Source organism: Lacerta agilis, chromosome 1, assembly GCF_009819535.1.
Source record: "Lacerta agilis isolate rLacAgi1 chromosome 1, rLacAgi1.pri, whole genome shotgun sequence".
In the NCBI taxonomy this organism is placed as follows: Eukaryota; Metazoa; Chordata; class Lepidosauria; order Squamata; family Lacertidae; genus Lacerta; species Lacerta agilis.
Genome location: NC_046312.1, coordinates 31208830 through 31232878, shown reverse-complemented (window position 1 = coordinate 31232878; position 24049 = coordinate 31208830). Strand labels below are relative to the sequence as shown.

Genomic DNA, 24049 nt, shown 5'->3' with positions numbered 1-24049 from the left:
AACACACACACACACACTGGCTTGTAAAGAGATAGGGCATCCCTCTTCTTCAGAAATATGCTAAGCAGAGGCTGTACCCATGAATTATCTCACATTAGTTGCATGGAGGGGGAAAGAGTTAAATATAGGGGGGCTTTGTTTTATCTTTAAAACAAAGTGGTTCCTTGGTTACTTAATTCAGACATGTTCCATTGCTGGTTAGAAATCAGGCATGACAGTGGTCTAACCCTGAATTTTTGTCCATGGGTAAGAAACTAGGCATGACCACAGTCTACCCCGATTGCGATTTAATGTTTTATACCACCGACAAATCATTAACATCTGTTAATAACCCACCCAAGTCACTCTGTTAAATTGTTTTGAAATATCTTATGTGCTCCATGGATGTCTCCAACTTCATCCCATTTAACCTTTCCCAGCTGCTCGTTTTAAATACCCCTTTTAAAAATGTATAAATGGGGGGGATCTGTTCCTTTCTTCATTCTTCTTCTTCTTCTTCTTCTTCTTCTTCTTCTTCTTCTTCTTCTTCTTCTTCTTCTTCTTCTTTTTCTTCTTCTTCTCCTTCTTCTCCAGCTCCAACATCTGCTCACTTTCAAACCCCAATTTCCATTCAAAATAAAATAAAAATAAAAATAGATTTTTCTTGTAAATATAATCCACTATTGGAAATTGGAAAACGGAAGACCTACCAACGGTGGAAGAATGGCAGATTAAGCTGATCGAATATATGGAACTCGCAGAACTGACAGCGAAGCTCCGTGACCAGAGGGAGGAAAAGGTGCAGGAAGAGTGGAAGAAATTTAAAGACTATTTAAAAAAAAGTGAGAAGATAGAGATTTGAACGGACCAGAGGAAAAGATGGGTGATAGCAATAAAAGGTTAATGTTAAAATAGGATGTATGTAGGTAGAATTTGGAATTAAGGTTTTGTATTATTAAAATAAGATTAGGATTAGTAAGATTTGATAATGAGGTAGATAAGTTTTAAAGAAGATTTAAAGTGGTTATAAAGTTACTAAAGTATATTTGAAATGAATGCTGAAGAGAGGGTGTGAGGAAGCCCACTAAGAAAGATTTGAATAAGTTTAGTATATGGTGATAACTTTTTTTTATCTTTATTGTATTTCTTTTTTTCTTTCTTGTTTGTATTTTGTGTTGTTTGTAGTTGTTTTGTAGTTATTTGTTGTATATTTTTTCTAATTTTTTGAAAACTTCAATAAATTCTTTTTTAAAAAAAGTAAATATAATCCACTATCTCTTCTCCTGCCAAATATATTTTATGATTTCCTAATGTATGGGTTTTTGAAAAACAACAACACAGTAGTCATATGCAGGCTTTGCACGCAGAAGGTCAGAGGTTTAATCCCTGGTATGTCCAGGTAGGGTTAGGAGAGACCCCTATTTGAAATCCTGGGGAGCTGCTGTCAGTCAGTGTAGATAACATTGAGCTGATAATATTGAGCCGTGTGGCTTTCTATAAGGCCGCTTCCTATGTTCCCACGTAGCTACATTTGCTCTGCTACAGCAAGTGAATTGTTGCACTCACGTGGACAAATAAAAACTGCATGAAGTATACCTGAAGGGGTTATAAATGGAGACATAGTGTATTTACTGGAGGTGGAGAACATCCCCCACTTTTCTCACCCAAAGAGCATCATATTAACAAGCGTTAATATTACTGAACCATCTCTGTTTCTGGACCAATAGTGGTCCTTGGCACTCTGATGGACATAAACACCCTGGAAGAGGATGCTACTGGTAAGTCTGGATGCACAAAGCAGCACAGTCAGTTATCGCCTTGCCACTGCTCACTGGCAGAGTGGAAGGAGAGCAGATAGGCAGGGAGGCTGAGGAAGCTCAGGAAGATTAAATAGAAATCCAAAGGATATATAGTCAGACCTGGCAAAAGGGTCCTTGGAGGGGTACCCTAATTAAAACAATGCCTTACCTGCCCCCTTCTATCCCTACAAAGCCTAGATCTCTGATTAAACAGAAGAACATAACATGAGTGTTTTTCAACAATGAAAAAAGCCACCTCCACAGCCTTTTAGTAATTGTATACCTTTGCCTGGAAGAGGCACATCATTTCCCCCATAAGCAGCTCCCTAAGCATTGCATTCAGACCAAATATAGTGCCAGGAGCATTGGGGTTAGATTTCTGAATGGAAATTTGGCCAGTTTCCCCAGGAACCCATTCTAGAGAGCACCTGCTACTTATGTCCTCTGCTTTTTCTGTAGATTAATCCTCAAAGCAGAAAATGGGGGAAGTAACTTATCCAGAAGCCAATAATGAATTTTCCCCCCATGCAGAAGTTGCATTCACCATGTACGTAGCAGAAAGAATAGATGTGTGGCTACATCATGAAAGAAAACATTTTAATTTTATTTATTCATTTTAGGGGGGGGGGATGAAACAACTGTGCAGTTTTCTACAATGAAGCCTGCAACTTCACCCTGAGACCAGAGTTAATCAACAGCAGCTTTTTCCACTGTAAGAAAACATTTCCCTTTCTCTCTCAGCAGAGATACTGTACCAGGGCAAGCAAACATGCTGTGCTGGCATGTGCTTTCCAAAGGCGTAATTGCCAGTGTGGATTACAGAAGGAAACCCTCCGGCTTTTTAGTCTTGACAAATTACCAGGGGCACTCCTCTGGCTGCTGGGGACATGGTGATACAGAAAGGTTAACCAGTTGTGGAAAGCAGCATAAATGCAAACTTGGAAGCCCTGTACTTCCAGCCAGTAACTTTATGAGGTGTGTTTATTTATTTAAAACATGTCACCCTTTTTGCAGAGATTCCAGGGTGTTTTACAAAAACAAGATAAAATACATGAATATAATACAGGACACGTTAAAAGAGCAAAGGAAAATACACTATATATTAAAGAATCTCTATTCCTCTGTTGCCCCTACCCTCAAATTTCTCTAGTCCTCAGTCTGGGAATGCTTGATGAAAGGTGGACTAAAAATATTTCAAATTAAGGAATTGATAAAATTATCAAAATGTAGTCCATACAGGTATAGTGAGAGAACACCAAATATTGTTGTTGTTGTTGTTCAGTCGTGTCCGACTCTTCGTGACCCCATGGACCAGAGCACGCCAGGCACGCCTATCCTTCACTGCCTCCCGCAGTTTGGCCAAACTCATGTTAGTAGCTTCGAGAATACTGTCCAACCATCTCATCCTCTGTCGTCCCCTTCTCCTTGTGCCCTCCATCTTTCCCAACATCAGGGTCTTTTCCAGGGAGACTTCTCTTCTCATGAGGTGGCCAAAGTGCTGGAGCCTCAACTTCAGGATCTGTCCTTCTAGTGAGCACTCAGGGCTGATTTCGAGAATGGATAGGTTTGATCTTCTTGCAGTCCATGGGACTCTCAAGAGTCTCCTCCAGCACCATAATTCAAAAGCATCAATTCTTCGGCGATCAGCCTTCTTGATGGTCCAGCTCTCACTTCCGTACATTACTACTGGGAAAACCATAGCTTTAACTATACGGACCTTTGTCAGCAAGGTGATGTCTTTGCTTTTTAAGATGCTGTCTAGGTTTGTCATTGCTTTTCTCCCAAGAAGCAGGCGTCTTCTAATTTTGTGACTGCTGTCACCATCTGCAGTGATCATGGAACCCAAGAAAGTGAAATCTCTCACTGCCTCCATTTCTTCCCCTTCTATTTGCCAGGAGGTGATGGGACCAGTGGCCATGATCTTAGTTTTTTTATGTTGAGCTTCAGACCATATTTTGCGCTTTCCTCTTTCACCCTCATTAAAGGGTTCTTCAATTCCTCCTCACTTTCTGCCATCAAGGTTGTATCATCAGCATATCTGAGATTGTTGATATTTTTTCCGGCAATCTTAATTCCGGTTTGGGATTCATCCAGCCCAGCCTTTCGCATGATGAATTCTGCATATAAGTTAAATAAGCAGGGAGACAATATACAGCCTTGTTGTACTCCTTTCCCAATTTTGAACCAATCAGTTATTCCATATCCAGTTCTAACTGTAGCTTCTTGTCCCACATACAGATTTCTCAGGAGATGGATGAGGTGATCAGGCACTCCCATTTCTTTAAGAACTTGCCATAGTTTGCTGTGGTCGACACAGTCAAATGCTTTTGCGTAGTCAATGAAGCAGAAGTAGATGTTATTAGTAGACCAAATATTAGGCCTGTCTAAAACAGGATTGTGTGCTGAGTTTTTTTTAAAAAACAAACAAACAAACAAACTCAGATTAAACTATATCTGCTCCATGAGGTGACAAGGTGGCAGGAGGGGAATCAATTTATCATGGAGACATGCTCAGGAATTCACATGTATCTTCTTATCCTGCACATGGCACATATGACTACTTGCCATTTTGGGTTGGGGGGGCGGAACTCTACATGTAATACTGTAATTGGAAACTGTGTTATCTACTTAGCTATACAGTATCAGGTACTGTCCTAAACTGATGGAAGCTTGAATTTCACAAAAAGGATTAAGCCTGTCCATGTGGTTCCTATTGCATCCATCCATCAATAGAGCAAATATATGAAGGAAGAAGTGCGTGGTTTTCATCAGTATGTCGCAATAGTGGGTAGTTGCCAGGGCCCAAACACCACCAGCAGGGGCCACCACTGATGTATGTCCTGCCTCCCCACATTATATAAAAAAAATATCTGTCCATTGAATTACCTATCAGTGGTGGACCGGTTTATTTTCACATAATGTCCTGAAGAAATACATTAGGGGCACTGCAGAAAATTTAAACAGTGACATTCAGTGCTGATTCAAAGCACTGCTGCTTGCCACTAGGACTCAACTAGGTAGGAGCAGAACTACTAAAGAGCACTTTTACAAGGTCCCCTCAAACCTGGAGTTGACCCTAGTTTGGGTGGGCTGCTGAAAGAGCAAGATGCAATTTAAAAAAGGTAAGGTAAAGGACTTTTGGATGGTAAAGTCCAGTCAAAGGTGACTATGGGGTTGTGGCGCTCATCTCACTTTTCAGGCTGAGAGAACCGGCGTTTGTCCACAGACAGCTTTCCAGGTCATGTGGCCAGCATGACTAAACCACTTCTGACACAAAGGAACACTGTGACGGAAACCAGAGCCCACAGAAACGGTACAGGAGTACCTATTTATCTACTTGCACTGGTGTGCTTTTGAGCTGCTAGGTTGTCAGGAGCTGGGACAGAGCAATGGGAGCTCACTCGGTTGCGGGGATTTGAACCGCTGACCTTCCGATCAGCAAGCTGAAGAGGCTCAGTGGTTTAGACCACAGCACCACCTGTTTCCCACTAAGATGTGATGATCATGGTGCTAGCACAGTATGGCTTTGTGAAACCATCTGTATATAAAAAAAAACAGCTTCTGACATTATAGTACATAATACTTTAGCGTGAAATAAAATAAAAATCCAATGATTGGGCAGTAAATATAAGAGAAGCCTTGATTCTCAGTGTCAGGGATCACCTACAGGAAAAACACTTGGCCTCCACTCTGCTTGTGTCTTCCAAGTGACCCTGCCTCCTTTGTCCCGTATATGTGATAGACTGCTATGCACTCCTATGGAGTGAAACACTACCCTGGAAAACACATATGGTGAAGGTCCTGAACCCTGACAGGTATCTCTCACTTTAGACTATGTTAAGGTATCCCTCACTGCCAGGAATCCCAAAGGGGGCTTCATGCGCCAAGCAGCTTTGTAATATATAAGTCCCTCACCCTGCCCCGCCAACAACTACTTTGCTACTCCTCTGATAGAGGAGTCTTTTGTCCATCTCAACATACAATACCTCAACAATCAGTAAACCAATGCAGCTAAACAATGGTGGTAGAACAAACTTTTCTTGTGTCTAGTATGCTCTGCCACCTGTTCAACAGAGTCTTGGCAGAGCTGATCTGGAGGGTGACCTAAGAAAATACTGGCAAAAATCAACACCCAGACCTTGGGTGTCATCTCTGTAGATAACCAGAAACTTGTTAGAATAAATCATATGTTTAGCTTGCATTTCAACAGCATTCTTCAGTCTGGGGGCAAGAGTTAACTTGGAACAGGTTACTGAGTTTGAATTATTAGTCAACACGCCCATATTACGGTAATTTCTAACTGATTCTAAGTGGAAGCAAAACAACAAGCAAATGATGGCACCTTGGAGGACATCCACATTGAAATGACCCCTAAGCCAGATAAAGTCCAATGGTCTGAAGTTTGAAACAAAAGATCTTATAAGAGAACATATTCTGAATGCTAAAAACAGAAGGCCAAGTAGAGAATCTTATAATGGAGTATAATGGCACTCAATAAAGACCAATAACAGTATGTATAAAAGAATGAATGAATAAATGAATAATACACTTCAGACTTGGCACAGGGGTTATGAATTGTCCTAACTACATACAATAAACGCTATTTAACAAGACCACCAAAATTGGTCACCATTGTGAATCCACGTAAGGTTAGAAACAAAGAAGCACCAGATAGTAATAACTGCCTTGAACTTGAGTATTTTTAGAATAAATTTCAGCAGTGCTTACTTAACTAGAAAAAATGCAAAGAATCAAAGAGGGCAAAAGCACTTACAAAACAACAGCTGGAAAGCGATCAGAAACACATGTAGGAAACACAGCTACTCTAATAAGGCCAAAACATCAGAAGTTAGGACACAAGAATAAACTGGAACAGAATAGCCAGTAGAAATAAATGTGAGATTAGTATTTTGCTAGAAATGGGTTCTTTCTATGGAACATGTTCAGTCATGTTCAGTCCAAAAGCTTTTGACCTAGAGTATTGTTTTAAGTAGCAGGCAGTAGCAAGCTATGAAAGCTAGATAATGCAATACATCAAAAACTCTCTCAAAACCCAGGAATGCTGACTTAATGTAATTTGGTGAAAAGTGAGCTGGCCAAAGTTGCTTCATTATTGTGTCCCTATGCTCACTCTAGTCTTCAATCCTTATGGGATTCTTCAACTCAAAATATTTTTCATCATGGTTTGCCTATGGTCCAACCTACAGAAAGAGCAAAATAGTGCTTGCTGGGCTATAAGCAGATCTGAAATCACTTCAGATGGCAAATGTCTGTTTTCATGCTCTCTCTCATTCATACAATTTTCTGGGAGGAGAGTCTTTCCCACCCCTACCTGCCCGAGATGGAACCTCAAACCTTTTGCATGCAAAGCATCTGCTCTGCTATTGAGATATAGTCCAAATATTAGCATGTCTGGCAGAAGATTAGGCAGATTTGGATCCCTTCATCCTTATAATCTATTTTTATATGCACAGGATGTTGTTTGCAAGAAAAATACTTCCACATGGCAGTACACTATGTATGAGCCGAAATGTTGGAAAGCGATGCAGATCACATTCAAAGTTGCCATGCCAGCAGCAGCATAGGAATATGGAATCAGACCATCGGTTCATCTAGCTCAGCGACTGATAGCAGCTCTCAAGGCCTTTCCCAACTCTACCTGGAGATGCTTGGGATTGCACCTGGGACCTTGAACACCTCTACTAGGGTCCTATAGTTCTTCTTTCTGAGCTATGGCCCTTCCTGTGATGGGCCACAGGGAATATGAGATGAGGATGTCTCTGAAGCCCGCTTTTCCTGTACACTGGTTGAGGAGCACTCCAAAGCTGCAAACATATTCAAAAAACGATAAGCAGCAAAATGTAAAAGTACATACTGTTTCTTTCAACTTCTTGCAGAACACCCAGCTGGTTACAGTAGCATTCTTTCCCTCCCCAATGGGGTTCAATGTGAAAACAGACTTTTCTTGAATCTAAGAAGGTGGACCCAGTCTGTTCAATACCCAGTAAGTGTGAGTGTGATTCAATTTTCAAATGCACGTTGCTCAAACATTTCAGAATTAGAATGGGGAGAGAACTACATCTGGGAAATTGTAAGATTGTTTTCAGATGTTTTGAAACAGATTCTGAAGCTGAGGCTCCAGTACTTTGGGCACCTCGTGAGAAGAAAAGACTCCATGGAAAAGACCCTGATGTTGGGAAAGATGGAGGGCACAAGGAGAAGGGGACGACAGAGGACAAGGTGGTTGGACAGTCTTCTCGAAGCTACCAACATGAGTCTGAGCAAACTGCGGGAGGCAGTGGAAGACAGGAGTGCCTGGCATGTTCTGGTCCATGGGGTCACGAAGAGTCGGACACAACTAAACGACTAAACGACAAGAAGATTGTTTTCTACTTGATGAATTTCTGCAACATGGACAGGAGGGATCTACAGTATTTGTACTTTGGAAGTTTTTCTTTTTTTCTTTTTGACTGAGCAAGTCTTTATTTACTGATTGTATATGCCTATCTGAACAATATTGTTTTTGTCCCTCCCCCCCCCTTAAGATGAAGCCCAGGTAACTGAGGGCAAACATATGCATCTGAACTGACAGCTGAGGATGTCGGTTGGTATCTGAGGATACTTGCTCAGGCAACACGAAAGTTTCTCTTTCAGGAAACTTTATGCCAGCAAAACTCAACTACACAAATATTTGTAGATGCAAACACAAAGGACAAGGAGAAGAAAAATCACTTATAAATCCATGCAAATATTTATTATTTTATTTTTCCTGGTTTATTCCATTTGTCCTTGCTTTCATTGCTTTGTGATGAAGAAATAGCACAAGTGTTAGCACAAAATTGCTTTGTATCCAACGCTCTGTTGACGCGATGCTGAAGTCTGTCAAAACTGAAAGAAGAGGCACTGACCAGCCAAATCTAGAGGCAAACCTGAGATGATGGAGGCGGACAAAGACCTTGATTCCCCTATTTTATCTTAAGGCAATTCAATCCCAGCTTATCTTGGATAGTTGAGGTGAGCTGCACTGGAAAGAAAATTCCTTGATGCATTAGAGTACGGTGCGGGGGGGGGGGTGTTAGAGTCCTTCATTCGCCAGACCTTTTCATATAAAAACAGACCACCCCATACTTCATTAATGGGGCAGACTTGTAAAAAATACACATGACCATCCCCCATCAAGTCTAGTTTGACCCTTGAAATTAATGGGACTCATGTTTAACTTGACAACATATCGTGCAATTTTCTGCTGCAATTTTCCTCTGTAACCTAAAACATTAACATCATCATCATTACTTCTGCTGCTGCTACTACTACTACTAGGTAAAAGGTATAATAATAATAATAATAATAATAATAATAATAATAATATATTTATTTATTTATACCCCGCCCATCTGGCTGGGTTTCCCCAGCCACTCTGGGCGGCTGCCAACAGAACATTAAAATGCAATAATCTATTAAACATTAAAAGCCTCCTTAAACAGGGGTAAAGGACCCCTGGACGGTTAAGTCCAGTCAAAGGCAACTATGGGGTTGTGGCGCTCATCTCGCTTTCAGGCCGAGGGAGCCGGTGTTTGTCCACAGACAGCTTTCCGGGTCTGCTTTCCGCTTCCGGCACAACGGAACACGGTGACAGAAGCCAGAGTGCACAGAAACACCATTTACCTACTGCTACTTTTACTACCTGGCAGATGGAGTGAATGAGACCAATAGTGAGTCCAATGGTCAAGAAGTTGGTCAAGAAGTTGGTTTCTGCATGTGCTGCAGAGGGAACTGTGGGGCAGATGGGGCTCATCAAGCTGGGAAGGTAGCCCATCTAGGAGGGGGGAAAATCTTTGATCCTAAACCTCTACTGCCTTGCAGGATATCTTTGGGAGAAGAAAAGGCTAAGGAGCAAACCCTACACAAATCCAGATGGTAGGATGATGCCTTGTACACCTCCTTCTGGCAACTCCTGCAGCCAAGCTGGTGCCAAACATATTGTTTTGGTTTCCTTTGGACCAGATCAGAGGGTCTTATCATCTGGGCAGCCCAGGACCTCCATACACTCTGCCCAGGCTTGCACCCTTCGGTGCTGCTAATGCAGCAGTTTGACTTCATCCTCAGAGGCACTCTTCACTGTCTTTTGAGACAGACGGATGCCAAGAATTATTATTATTTGAAATGAAATGTTTGGGCTAGTGTTTTTTTCCAAACTGACAAGCCAGTGTAATTGCCCAGCCACAAATGTATGATTGGAAGTCACTGAATGTGCCCGATAGGTAGCGAGCATGAAACCACCCAACAGGCATGTGCAAATACAGGTTTGGAAAAAATAAATCTCATTTTTGCTGAGTTTTGAAAACACGATTAACTGTCTCAGGCCACATTTACCATCAATATTATTTTTAAGGCAACATGACATTTCTAGTTTCAAGTCAAAACATTACTTCACATGATAAATATGGTAGGAAAGAAAATATAACCATGCTGCCTCCCCGCTTCACTTTTAATAGAATAGGATCTCAGGCTGACACATGAAGAGTACATTTTATAAAGAAGTATTTAGCACCTCCAGATGACCTCCAAGCAGAAATGCATCATGCTATTCAAATTCTGCCTGTCAAATGCTATGAAAAACAGTAAGTAAATATAAATGCCATTAAAGGGAGAAGTTATCTTACTCGGACAAGTTCTAGCTTTTTAAGTTCTGACAGCTTCCAATTTGGATGTCTTCCAGTGTCAATAAAACTTGTTCAAGCAGAACCTTACCTGGTTTTCACCACATCGAGGGGGTGCATCAGACAAATTTCTACAAGACCTGTAAGATGATAGAGAAGCCTGGTAAATACATTTGATCTCTACAGTTATTGAAGTATAAAGTGTTCCCATGCAAAATGTGCTCAGAGAAGAGAACAATTATAACGCAAAGGCATTGCATATGCTTCTTACATTCTCCAAGGATCTTCTTTGGGAGATAAAGGAAAGTTTTGTGAAGAGGTGAATTTTGGTAAACAAAACAAAACAAAACAAAAAAACCCCACTTTTTAAAAAATGCTCTGAACTCTGAGATTTGAGCCAAGAAATTGTCATCCCAGAAATTAGGTTGCAATCCTAAGAGGTTTTTGATGGCAGGTCGGAAATGAGGAAAGACGAATGTCCTATTTCCTCTACAGCATAGGGAGTACCTCTCAGTTGCTTGGAGAATAGGAGCATGATCCTTCTTGATCAGAAGAACGGGAGGCCTTTCTGTGCCCTCCATTATATTATCAAATAACCATGTCTAATTCCAGTAACCTCGCAATTTAGGCACATTTAACTTGGGCACATTCAGCTTTACACGTGTGGCAATTTTTTTTTAAAAGTGTGTGGAAAGGGTGCGGGATTCCTTGAAAAATGACTTTGGCAATCCCACCCACTATTAAACCCAATGTGTTTTGACTATACACAATTTTGGATTTAGGCATAGACCTGCAGAATGTAAGCCCCATGTAAGTTGAGGGCTTACTAAATGCTTGTGGTGGCATGTGGACAATATCATATTGTGACCCTAATTGATTGTGAGAAGGAAGCAAGGGAGAAGACAGGTCTAAAAAAATGACACTGTAACAGCAACATTATCACTGTTTGCCTGTAGAAGTGACCAATCATGAAAGACTACCAAGGAAAGGTTTTGTAAGTTGCCAAAGCAATAAAAACCAGGGATTCAGGCAGCAGAGCCCAGGACCCTTGCTCCCTCAACCAGCAATCTGAACAACATCAAGCAACACGTAGGCTAATAATATATTGACAATATTTATATAACACTATCAAACTGTTTCAAAATTCATAAACAGTGCAGGGAGTCACAAACTAATAAGAGTCAAGTAACTATTACTTGACTTAAAGAACCTTTTAATGAGGGTGAAAGAGGAGAGTGCAAAATATGGTCTGAAGCTCAACATCAAAAAAACTAAGATCATGGCCACTGGTCCCATCACCTCCTGGCAAATAGAAAGGGAAGAAATGGAGGCAGTGAAAGATTTTACTTTCTTGGGTTCCATGATCACTGCAGATGGTGACAGCAGTCACGAAATTAAAAGACGCCTGCTTCCATGACAAATCTAGACAGCATCTTAAAAAGCAGAGACATCACCTTGCCAACTAAGGTCCAAATAGTTAAAGTTATGGTTTTCCCAGTAGTGATGTATGGAAGTGAGAGCTGGACCATAAAAAAGGCTGATCACCGAAGAATTGATGCTTTTGAATTATGGTGCTGGAGGAGACTCTTGAGAGTCCCATGGACTGCAAGAAGTTTAAACCTATCCACTCTGAAAGAAATCAGCCCTGAGTGCTCACTGGAAGGACAGATCCTGAAGCTGAGGCTCCAATACTTTGGCCACCTCATGAGAAGGGAAGAGTCCCTGGAAAAGACCCTGATGTTGGGAAAGATGGAGGGCACAAGGAGAAGGGGACGACAGAGGACAAGATGGTTGGACAGTGTTTTCGAAGCTGCCAACATGAGTCTGACCAAACTGCGGGAGGCAGTAGAAGACAGGAGTGCCTGGCATGCTCTGGTCCATGGGGTCACAAAGAGTCGGATACTACTAAATGACTAAACAACAACAACAACAACAACAACAACAAGCAGAATGATTAGAATGGTATGTCACTATAAAGAATGACTGAAATTGAGGCTGAATGCCTTTCCACAGGAAATACCGGTATCATATCCAAAATGGTGTCAAGAGTGAGAACAGCAACACAGAAGTGAGATGGTAGGTGGCTCCAAACATCACAAAAGGGTGCTCTGAGCACAGCAGCAGACAGAACAGTTCTTCCAGGATAATGAACTGTTTCAATGATAATTATTCATCAGCTGGCAATAATATAAAATGAAATCCATTACATTCTAATACAATATAGAGATTGAAATGACAGGCCTCAATCAGCAAGGCAGTATGTGGGCAACTCATTGCAACGATTCCCAATGAAGACTTTCTCTCTTGTCCTAACAGTCTAGTATCTCACTAACAACCTGTCCACCACCACGCTGAGTGCAGGCAATGACCAATTTAAGCATGTCCAATCGACGCGTGTCCAATGACCACACACATTCCTGCAACCCGGAAGTGGCCAGAAAAGGGGATGGAACAGGGGCAGGGGCATAATGGAGCTTACATGCTCTCTGCCAACATGCATGGGGGTCAGGAACACAACACCTGTGAAAAACACTCATTGGCTATGCTTCTGGATTTTTCCCTTTTTCTCACCTGAACCTGAGCACAGCATGTTGTGACCACATCATCTGCCTCTGAACCTCCCAGTGGTGGTCCATCTACATGTCTGCCCAATGTCTGACAAGCTTTTTCCCCAACCAGCTTTTTGAAACACCCTAAACCCCTCTTTTTTTGCATCAAATCCCAAACCTCATGCAAATTTGGCGCAGCACTAGTTTTAATTTCTTAGCCTGCACAACACAAATTTTTAATGCAGGCATTTTTCCAGCAAATGAATCAGATGAATTCCATTTCCATTGGCAAGAACTATGTTTTGGTAACTTCGCGATTCTGTTAGCTTTCTGTGTTTCCGAAAGGATAAAAATCTTTTCTTTGTTCTCATCATTTAATTATACAGTAGGTTTGCATAGTTAGTTGATTTCCCAAGGCAGCACTCTCTGCATAATAACCAAGAATGTATACAGATATGGAAAGGGGCCCTATTTAAAAAAAGAAGAAGAAGAACACGCAAGCTATGCAAAAAATGGTGGGACAGATAAGAAATAATACACATTTTCCCATCAATAATAATGGTTCTAATAACACTTAAAGCATCCTACTTGAAAAATAGCCCAGAAACTATGGTGGCCCTGTTACATTTCTAGTAATCTTGAGTTTTATATTAAAGCATTAGAAGGCACCTCTTTCAGACAATGCCTATCAACTTTGTGCATCCTTTTATCATATCACCCAATTTACTAAACAAACTCTTATGAACAATGTGTTTCTCATAATTTAATGTCTTGATAGGAGTTACATGGACGCACAGGAGTACACATGGAGCTTGAATGGAAGGCTTAGGATAGAATCCTAGACCACTTACTTAAAAGCTATTTATAAACAAGTAGACACAGTCCAGCCAAAGTCTAGCACTTCTAACTCCCATTAATTTCCATGAGAGAATGATGTTTAATTCTCACACAGTGAACTATGTGGAACTTAGATGAAGCCATATCATATAGCAATATAAATTGTCATAAATTCAGAGTGTGGGGGGCAAAACTGCTCCCTGAAGATTGTATTAAACTGAAGAATTAAATCTAAAGAATAACAACAAAAAATTCTTTGCAATTTTTTAAACTGAATTTCTACAGAAATTATGAAAACTTCCGGGACGGCGTGCTTAGTGCCGGGTGGGGATCCGCGCTCCTGCTCTCTCGAGGCGGACCGGTGTTGTAGGAGGCGAAAACGGGCGACGAAGCGTGAGTCAACCGACCCCAGGGGGGGATCCTGGGGGCAGAAGCCCACGGCGGCACGATTTGGGGTCTCCCGTCCAAGAAAACAAACTTTGAACGGGTACGAAAATATCGATTGGGAGGACCTCCGTGCAAACGGGCATAAACCCCTCCGCAACACATACGCCCCAATTCTCGGCAAAGCGACGCCGAACTCCCCCATTTAAATATAGACTGCAAAAGGACAAACCCCCCAGAATATAGAAGAACTAATTTACAATAATACTGCTCCGGAACAAAGGGGCGATAAAGGAGGGGGAAGACGTTGAGATTCTACACGGCAGAAACGGACAGAAATAGCTAGGGGGGCTGTGGTATAACGTGAAATACTTGTCATATAAACAACTCAGATTTAGCGAAAGTATCGTAATCACCCCCTTTGGACTTAATAGTATTGGGACGATATAAACAAAAGTCATCAGAGCACGCACGAGAAAGAGAGAGAAAGAAACCGCTAAGGGGGAGCGGGAGGCGAAGAGCGTGCAAATATACAGATTTAAGCTTTTTTTACCCTGAGAAAAGAGGAATAAAAGCAATCTCACCAAACTCCAGAATTTTTCGGGAAAGCTGAGTCAGCGGAAAGACCGCCATTGCAGGACAAGCGGGAAGGCGGAAGGAGAAGATAAAAAGGTGCCGGAAACAGACCGTAAGGGAGAGAGAAGGAGAGGCAAGAGAGAGAGGAGTTCGACCTCTAGCGGCCACAAACGGAACTACAGAAGGAAAAAGAAATTATTGGAACTTACACCACCCAGTGGCTGACCTGAGAAACACAGGGGGAGCTAAACTTAGGAAAACGAAGAGTGGCATGGACAGCTGCTAAGTAATATTCCTAAAGGGAACTCCCTATAAAAGGAAGGAAACGGGACTGTGAAGCAAAACAAATTACATAAAGTTAAAACAAAAGAAATTGAAATAATATAACTTGTGGCAACACTCTAATGGGAACTAAAAAAGGAATAACATCCAGTAGCTACGCAGCAGCTTTGAGCCATCAACGTAGGTCTTCAATTATAGAAAACGAAACTAATATGGAGATGAAAGAGCTAATGGCAATGATGGAGAGAATGGAAAAAAAATATAGGCGACAAATTAACAACGCTAGATGGGAACATCAAAACGTTAGACGGAAAGATGGAACTAATGGGAAGTAAGATTGAGAAAAATTCAAGCTTAATCCTGGAACTATCTGGCCAAGTAAATCAAATGACAGCTAAACAGACGGAATTAGACGCAACAGTGCAAGAGGTTAAAGAGAAGCTGCAAAAACAAGAAGAGAACATCAAAAAGACACAGTCAGAGCAAAAGGAAATTAAAAGATATCAGGAAAAAGACAGAATGGAATTAGAAGAATTAAAGAGGATACAAGAAGAAACTTTGGACGCTTTAGCTGTCCTAGAGATGAGGCAGAAGGAGATGATTCTTCGCCTGAGGGGTATCAAAGAAAATCGAGACGAAGACATCTCAAGTATAATAATAAAAGCAATAGCGGAATGGCTGAAAGTTGCAGAGGAGGAGCTGCTATTGGACATAGAAAAAATATTCAGAATAAGAGTGAATAAGACCAAAATCAGGAAAGGTCCAGGGGACTTCCTCATTTTCTTAAATTCAAGGCTGTTGCGAGATAAGCTTTTGTTAAAAGGAAGAGTAGAACCACTTCAAATATATGGAAATATGATAGAAATTATGAAAGAAATTCCGACCCGTCTGCTTAAAAAGAGGGAGAACTATAAGTTTATAACATCGGCATTGAGGAAAAATGGAATTCTGTTCAGGTGGGAGTTCCCTGAAGGGCTCTCGTTCACATTTAAGGAAAGAAGAAGACTTTTCAAATCCGTGGACGATACTGAAATCTTCTGGAGGAAGTATTGGGAGGAACTGGGTGGCGAGAAACGACCAGAAAAGAGCACTCAAAACGACTGAAATAACAAGAGGAAGGTCGGCTAGAACAACAGAGGACCAAATTCATCCTGACCTCCCACGGACTTTGTCGAATTGCAACTGAACCAGGGAAAGTGTATTTTTAAACTGACGTCGCCCTTTTGCACTTAGGGCGTCTGGGACTTTGTATTGTTTTGCGTGCTTTTTTCTTTCTCTTTTTTCTCTTCTTCTCTATTATTATTTCGATTTGTTTTTTCCTTCTTTTCTTTTTTGAGTTTCCCCTATTAATTTACATTAAAGGAGAATAAAGATAGAATTAAAGTTATGATGTTGAAATGTATCTCATGGAATGTAAACGGTTTAAATAGTAAGCTAAAGAGGAACAGGGCAGAATGCATATTGAAAAAAAGAAAATGGGACATCATCTGTCTACAGGAAACTCATATCTCCCAAATTCATACAAGGGTGCTAAAGAATGTAAGACTGGGAAAGGAATTTATAGCAGCGGGGGAAGAGAAAAAAAGGGGCGTAGTAATGTACATCAACCCAGGGCTACAGCCTCAATTATTATTTAAAGATGAGGAAGGGAGAATATTAATTGTGGAAATACAATCTGAAGTTGGAAAAATTGTTTTGGTTGGTTTCTATGCTCCCAATAATAAGAAAGAGGAGTTCTACAGGAACTTAGAAGAAAAGCTCTGGGATTTTGTAGGGGAAGATATAATATTTATGGGAGATCAGAACGGTGTGATCTCTAACGACCTGGATAGAACGGACAGGGAGAAACCATCCAACTCTGGCAAACTCCCTCTATCTTTCTTTAATTTGGTCACCAACCTAAATTTATACGATACCTGGAGAACTAAAAACCCTAATGCTAAAGATATCACCCACTATTCGGAAGCACATAAATCTGGAGGGAGGATTGATGCCATCTGGGCCTCGAAAAAATTAATGCTAAATGTGGAAAGAACGGAAATTCTAAATAAATCCATCTCCGATCATAATCCAGTGTCGATAGAGATGAAATTTAGGAAAGGTACAAGCGGGAGATGGAGGATGAATGAAGAACTGTGGAGGGAGGAAGCAAGAGTAAAAAAAGCAAAAGAGACATTAAGGGAATTCTTTGTATTAAACGAAAATCAAATAACGGACAATATGATGATTTGGGATACCAGTAAAGCATACATGAGGGGATTTGGGATTCAACAGATGAAGGAAATAAAGAAGGAGAAGAATAACAACTTTATAGAAATGAATAAACAAATAAGAGATAAGGAATTGGAATTGGTCAAAAACCCGAAGTGTGAGGAATTAAGATTAAGCATCAGGAATCTGCAATCACATCTTTCGGACATGATAAATAAAGAGGTAGAAAGGAAGATCCTCTGGACAAAACAAAGATACTTCGAACAGGCAAACAAACCTGGGAGAATGTTATCATGGTTAGCCAAAGAAAGACAGGCAAACAGAGTGATAAACAAAATTATGGATGGAGAGGTGGAGTTAACGGATCCAGAGCAAATTAAGGCAAGATTTTGGAGATATTATAAAAATCTATATCAAGATAAAGGGGAGGAGGAAAGGGAAATGCAAAATTACTTAAGTGGGAAAGAACTGCCAGAAATTAAAGATGAGGAAAACAGTATGTTAAATGCGGAAATTAAAACAGAAGAGATTGAGGAGGTAATAAATAAAATGAAAATAGGAAAATCCCCTGGTCCGGATGGAATCCCGGTAATATATTATAAAAGATTTAAAGAGATAGTAACACCAAAGTTAAAGGTTATAATGGATGAGATCTTGGAAAAAAAGAAAATTCCCAATTCCTGGCAGGAAGCCCTGATAACATTAATCCCTAAACAAAGTGCAGATTTGAAATTAGCAAAAAAATTTAGACCGATATCGTTGCTAAATATAGACTACAAAATATTTACTGGGGTGTTGGCAAACAGACTTAAAAGGGTACTAACAAGAGTGATAGGTAAAGATCAAGTGGGCTTCCTCCCTGAGAGACAAATCAAAGACAATACCAGAACAATAATCAATCTATGGGAATATGCAGAATTAAACCCTAGCAAAAAAATCGCAATGCTGCTGGTGGACGCTGAGAAAGCCTTTGATAGTATTTCTTGGAATTTTATGTTGAAAAATTTGGAGAAGTGGAAAGTCGGTGGAAAATTTCTGAATGGAATCAAGAGTATATACAACAAACAAAATGCAAGATTAATTATAAATAATGAGCTATCAGAAGGTTTTGAAATTGAGAGAGGCGTCAGGCAAGGTTGCCCTCTCTCCCCATTGCTTTTTATTACAACTCTAGAAATTCTCCTAAATACATTAAGAGAGGATAGGGAAATTGAAGGGATAAAAGTGGGAAACCAAAATTACAAGGTGAAAGCATATGCGGATGATATAATTATTACAGTGGAATCTCCGATAGAAAGCTTACAAGAAGTACTGGAGAAAATTAATGAATTTGGGAAGAATTCGGGTTTCAAGTTAAATAAAGAAAAATCCAAATTATTAACAAAAAACATGGGGGAGGTGGAGAAGAAAAGATTGGAGGAAGCCACGGGACTAAAAATTGAAGCCAAAGCTAAATATCTAGGCTTGTGGATTTCCAATAAAAACACAAATTTATTTAAGGATAATTATATCAAACTTTGGAAAGATGTTAAAGAAACACTCAAAAAATGGCAGAAATTAAACTTATCCTTGCTAGGGCGGGTATCAATGATAAAAATGATGATACTCCCAAAAATCCTTTTCCTCTTTCAAATAGCACCGGTGATTATTGGGACGAAGTATTTAAAGAATTGCCAAAAAGATCTGGCGGACTTTATTTGGCAGGGGAAAAAAGCGAGAATAAAACAAGAAATTATGTTGAGCGAGAAGGAAGTAGGCGGCTTCGGGGTTCCGGATCTAACAACCTACTATGACGCAGCAGGGTGGATCTGGATCAAGGATTGGATCACACTAGAAAATAAAGAAATATTAGAATTGGAAGGGTGGGACAAGCTCTACGGCTGGCATGGGTACCTTTTCTATGAGAAATTAAAATTGCACAGGAGGTTTAATAATCATTTGGTAAGAAAAGCCCTGCTTGAAATTTGGGAAAGGATTAAACCAAAAATGATGCAAAAAACACCTTGGTGCATCTCACCGGTAGAGGCGACCTCAAGCTTTAAAAATACGATTAAAAGAAGTTGGCCCACATATAAAGAATTAGTGGAAGAATTGAAAGAAAACCCGAAATTAAGGAACTATGCAGATTTAAGACCTTTAGGAATAAGCTGGCTAGAATATTTCCAGCTGAGAGCGGTATTCCAAACGGACTTAAAAAACAGAGGATTTGAAAATAAAGTAACAAAAATAGATGAAATAATTACTTGTAAACAAAAAGTGTTATCCAAAGTATACAAAATAATAAAAGGTGAACAGTCGATTTCACATATAAAAAATAGTAATATGATAAAATGGGGAAAAGATATTGGGCACGAAATTGAATATGATAATTGGAAGCAACTTTGGATGAAAAACATTAATTTCACGGCCTCTTACCAAATAAAAGAAAATCTCATGAAGGTACACCATAGATGGTATTTAACACCAGAAAGAGCAGCCAAGATCAGTAAATCCAGGAACAACAAGTGTTGGAGATGTAGAGATCAGATCGGGACGCTGTTCCATATGTGGTGGACTTGCCCCAAAATTAAAGAATTCTGGAAAATGATTCATGAAGAGGTGCAAAAGCTGATTAAAATATCGTATAGTAAAAAACCAGAGCTATACTTATTGGGAATTCTAACCAAGGAAATACCAAGAGATAGAATAAATATTTTTCTTTATGTGACAACTGCTGCAAGAATGCTTGTGGCCAAATATTGGAAAGGTGATCAGTTACCATCAAAGGACGAATGGCTCAGTAAAGTAGTAGAATATCTGGAACTGGCGAAGCTGACGAACTATATCAGAGGTACTTCTAAAGAAACAATTAAAAATCAATGGAAATATATTAATGAATATTTGGGGAAACAAGATACGAGTAGAAGATATTGGTTGTGTTTAGAACAATGAAAGGAATTAAAGTCAGTAAAGTGATGATCGGAAGATTTGTAAAACTTGAGGAATAATACAAATGACAGATATAATAAGGCAACTTATTTGGAAAATGAAGCGTTGTTAAAACAGTGGAAGTATTGTTGAAGTTTAATTTATGTATGATAATTGGAGATCTTTTGGTTTCTTTCTTCTCCTTCCTTTTTCTTATTCTTTCTTTTTTCTTTTTTCTCTTATTTTCTTTGTCTTTGTTCTTTACTTTTTTTTGACTTTGAATGCAGATATGTATGAATGTAGATATATGTTAGTTTTGTTTTTGTTCTGTTTTGTTTTTCTGTATTTATCCATTCATACATGTAAGAATATTTTTAATAAGCAATAAAGTTTATTTAAAAAAAGAGAGAGAAATTATGAAAACAACTGCAAATAGTGTCTACTCAATGGGGGAAACAAAGAATTGTATAGCTCTCATTTGTCAGTGTATTTTAACAGGTATTTTAATGGGTAATTATCAATTATGTTTCTTTTCAAGTAATGTTGTCTCATCCAAAGAGTAGACAACCAATGGTCTTTGCCCAGGAAACTCTTTATTTACACATGATTTAAATGAAGTCCACATAAACCTTCTTTAGTGATGCCTCCTGTTAATCTACTGCAATATGTGAATTTCTGTTAACTGTGTAGTCCAGCCTTTGTCAACCACATGCCTTTTTGATGGCTGGTGCTGATGGAAGCTGAATCCAAACAGACGGAGGGCACCATTTGGGCAAAGGCTGGGATATCTTGTGGCTGTTGTCCAGCTTTGGGCAATTTCTATTCTGGTTGCTGCAACCAATGATTGGATCGGTTCCTCATGAAAAACCTTCATGGTGGGTCTTTGAAGACCTAGAGGACTGCAGAGTTCAATTGCAGCTGTGTGTATAACAGAATGGGTTGTTGCACTGTTTCTCAAATAATTTCAATGCTAAATTTTCCAAAATGCATGAAAACACAAGGACCACATGCAAGATACCCTCGTTCCTTACAGTTTCTCCAGCACACAGTTGGGAACCTTTTGTTTATACAGTGGTACCCCGGGTTACGCACACCCCGTGTTGCGGACGTTCGAGTAGCAAACGCCCGCAACCCGGAAGTGTTTCCGGAGCGCACGTGACCTGCGCGCAACCCCCGGATGCGCAAAAGCATTCTGCACACTTCACGCATGTGCAGAAGCGCTCAAATTGCGCTTCTTCCGGGTTTTTTTTGTTTTTTTGTGCGTTCGTGATACGCACGCCTGCGTTACGTATCGTGACCTGGAACGGATCGCGTACGTAACCCAGGGTGCCACTGTTTGATCTAATTCAAGGGTCAGCAAACTTTTTCAGCAGGGAGCCGGTCCACTGTCCCTCAGACCTTGTGGGGGGCGGACTATATTTGGGGGGGGGAAATGAACGAATTCCTATACCCCACAAATAACCCAGAGATGCATTTTAAATAAAAGCACACATTCTACTAATGTAAAAACACCAGGCAGGCCCCACAAATATCCCAGAGATGCATTTTAAATAAAAAGACACATTCTACTCATGTAAAAACATGCTGATTCCGGGACTGTCTGCAGGCTGGATTTGGGCCCCGGGGCCTTAGTTTGCCAATACCCATGATCTAATTGTACAGGGGTGAGGTGCCATCTATGTATCAGCTTTGATACTCTGCTTTGTTTTCAGATCACATAGACCTTTCCAATGTGAATATTTGCAGTCTTTCCCCCCTTTTTTCAACAGTAAACAAGAAAGCCCTACCACTGTTTCAAGCAGTGCCTTCACTGCTTTGAAAGCATTCCTGGGACTTATTACATCATGACATTCTGTCCTAGGAATACACCTTGAGTAGCCAGAGCAGGGGATGGGGAAGCTTGGCCATCTCATATTAAAATTTGGAAATTTCAGGAAATTCAAGATTCTTCAACACCCGCTGTGAGTAACTCAATATCCCACTTCCCACTCTCAAAGGACACTGGTCTCACAAAAATATGCCCATCGGATATCTTAAAATTATCTTTGAAATTAACATGTACTATAAAAAAACAAGGAAATTAAAATACATTAATAGCAAAAGAAAGAAAAGAAGAATTGTGGCTTCCACTTGTTTTCCAAGTGCTACTACCGATATCTGTAGATGTGACTGATATTAGAGACTCAAAACTATATATATTGTTCCACCATTTAGATAGGTCTAGGAAGTATGATGCATGCATGCATTTTATTGCAGATATCCCCTTTAGTGTATTATTCACCCTCCTCAGTGTGCTTTATTCATTTTCCTGGAATAAGATAGTCACAGAGGAAGCAAAACACAATGGAAATTTGCTCATAGAGAGAAACACATGTCAAGCACTGTATATTATATAGTTGGAGCTGTGTATATTTGTTTTGGCATTCAAACACATGCTGTCAAAATATGCAAAATAACAATAAATATTGCAATATGTATCTTTCTATCCCCTTGTAAAAAATACATCTGACTGGGAAATTGTTAAACATGAGTTAAGCTAATTATTATTTGGTCTTGATAAAGTGGTGTTTTGCTTTGTTTTTCAATTTGGTCTCAAAATCAGTACCTTTGCTGCCAAAAGAATGTTTTTTGACATGACAAATGCTTGAAACACCACAAAACATTATTAAGAGTGCTGTTCAATCCATAATCTAGGCTTGAAGCAGAAAAGATACAGCCATTGATTCCACACCGGGACAAAAACATGAACAGCCACAGGTTCAAACAAGCCACTGTATGAAATCTTAACAATGGACCTGTCTGATGTATATAAAATAAACCATTGAGGAAAAAATTGGCCGTTTCACAGTCTTAAATTGTAAAAGGTAAGTTTTCCATCCTTTAAGGTTAGCTATAAAGATGGATGGTTCAAGACAGTGTACTAGCTACACAGTTTGTTCATCCTCTCAGGCTACAATTATACCTCTTCTACTGTATACTCCATCATTAAAACAATTTCTCTCCCACTGCTGTTTAGCTTTGCTAAAGGTAAAACTACATATTATACATTTACAAATTTGCTAAAGGTAAAACTACATATTACACACAAATGCATGTAATGCAACCCCAGTTATCTTTGAAGAAGTTTCTGGATAGTGTATTTTGAATAGAGGTGGTGGTAGGGGGATGGAGGGAGTTTTCATCTCAAAATTCCCCTCCTCTGCTTTCCCACCTTAGTTTCTGAAAGAGTGAGCATAACAGGGGAGATTCTCCTAATGAGTCTGCTCACTAGAAGCCCTGCACAAGACCATCTGCTTGAACCACAGGGCTTTCTTCCCCCATTGTTACCCTCAAAATTGTTCGGGGTTAGGAGAACCCCCAGAACAGCATGTGGGGATGGAGAAGGGGGATCATTCTGTCTGGTAACCTGAAATGCTGGCACTGGTGGGACATTCATTTCAGCACAACATTTAATTCCTCCCTATTATTTGAAAAATAGCCATTGCACATCTTATGTTTTATGATGCTGTCTAATACAGGTCACAAAAAGTCACTATAAAACATTTAAGGAGAGTTGAATTCAAGTTGTTTTGCCAGTTCTTGATTCATGTTCAAATTGTGGAACATCTCAGTCTGCAGGTCCAATGTTGTATGAAGGCGAAGGACCTGAAAACATGCCACTATTATTATTACTGGTTAATCATTAGTTAAAATTTTGACTTTTTATTCGAATTATTGCTATTGTTATTAATTAAATTTGTAAACTGCCCTTCACTCAAAGATCCCAGAGTGGTTCACAACCTATTTATATCTTTGTGAACTTCCAAAGCAACTACTCTCTATTCCGAACTTAAAAATGGAAAGGGTAATGCTGGTGGTCAACAAA

General features: G+C 39.9%; 1 protein-coding gene across 2 annotated transcripts in view; it reads right to left on the bottom strand.

Moving 5' to 3' along the window:
* SLC25A21 (solute carrier family 25 member 21) overlaps positions 1–24049 on the bottom strand; it is a 273159-nt gene that overhangs the window by 128376 nt on the left and 120734 nt on the right. For both annotated transcript variants that reach the window (XM_033143232.1, XM_033143228.1), the window contains exon 2: positions 10530–10578. In XM_033143232.1, coding sequence (XP_032999123.1) covers positions 10530–10578 — 49 coding nt within the window. The remainder of the gene's footprint in view (positions 1–10529; positions 10579–24049) is intronic.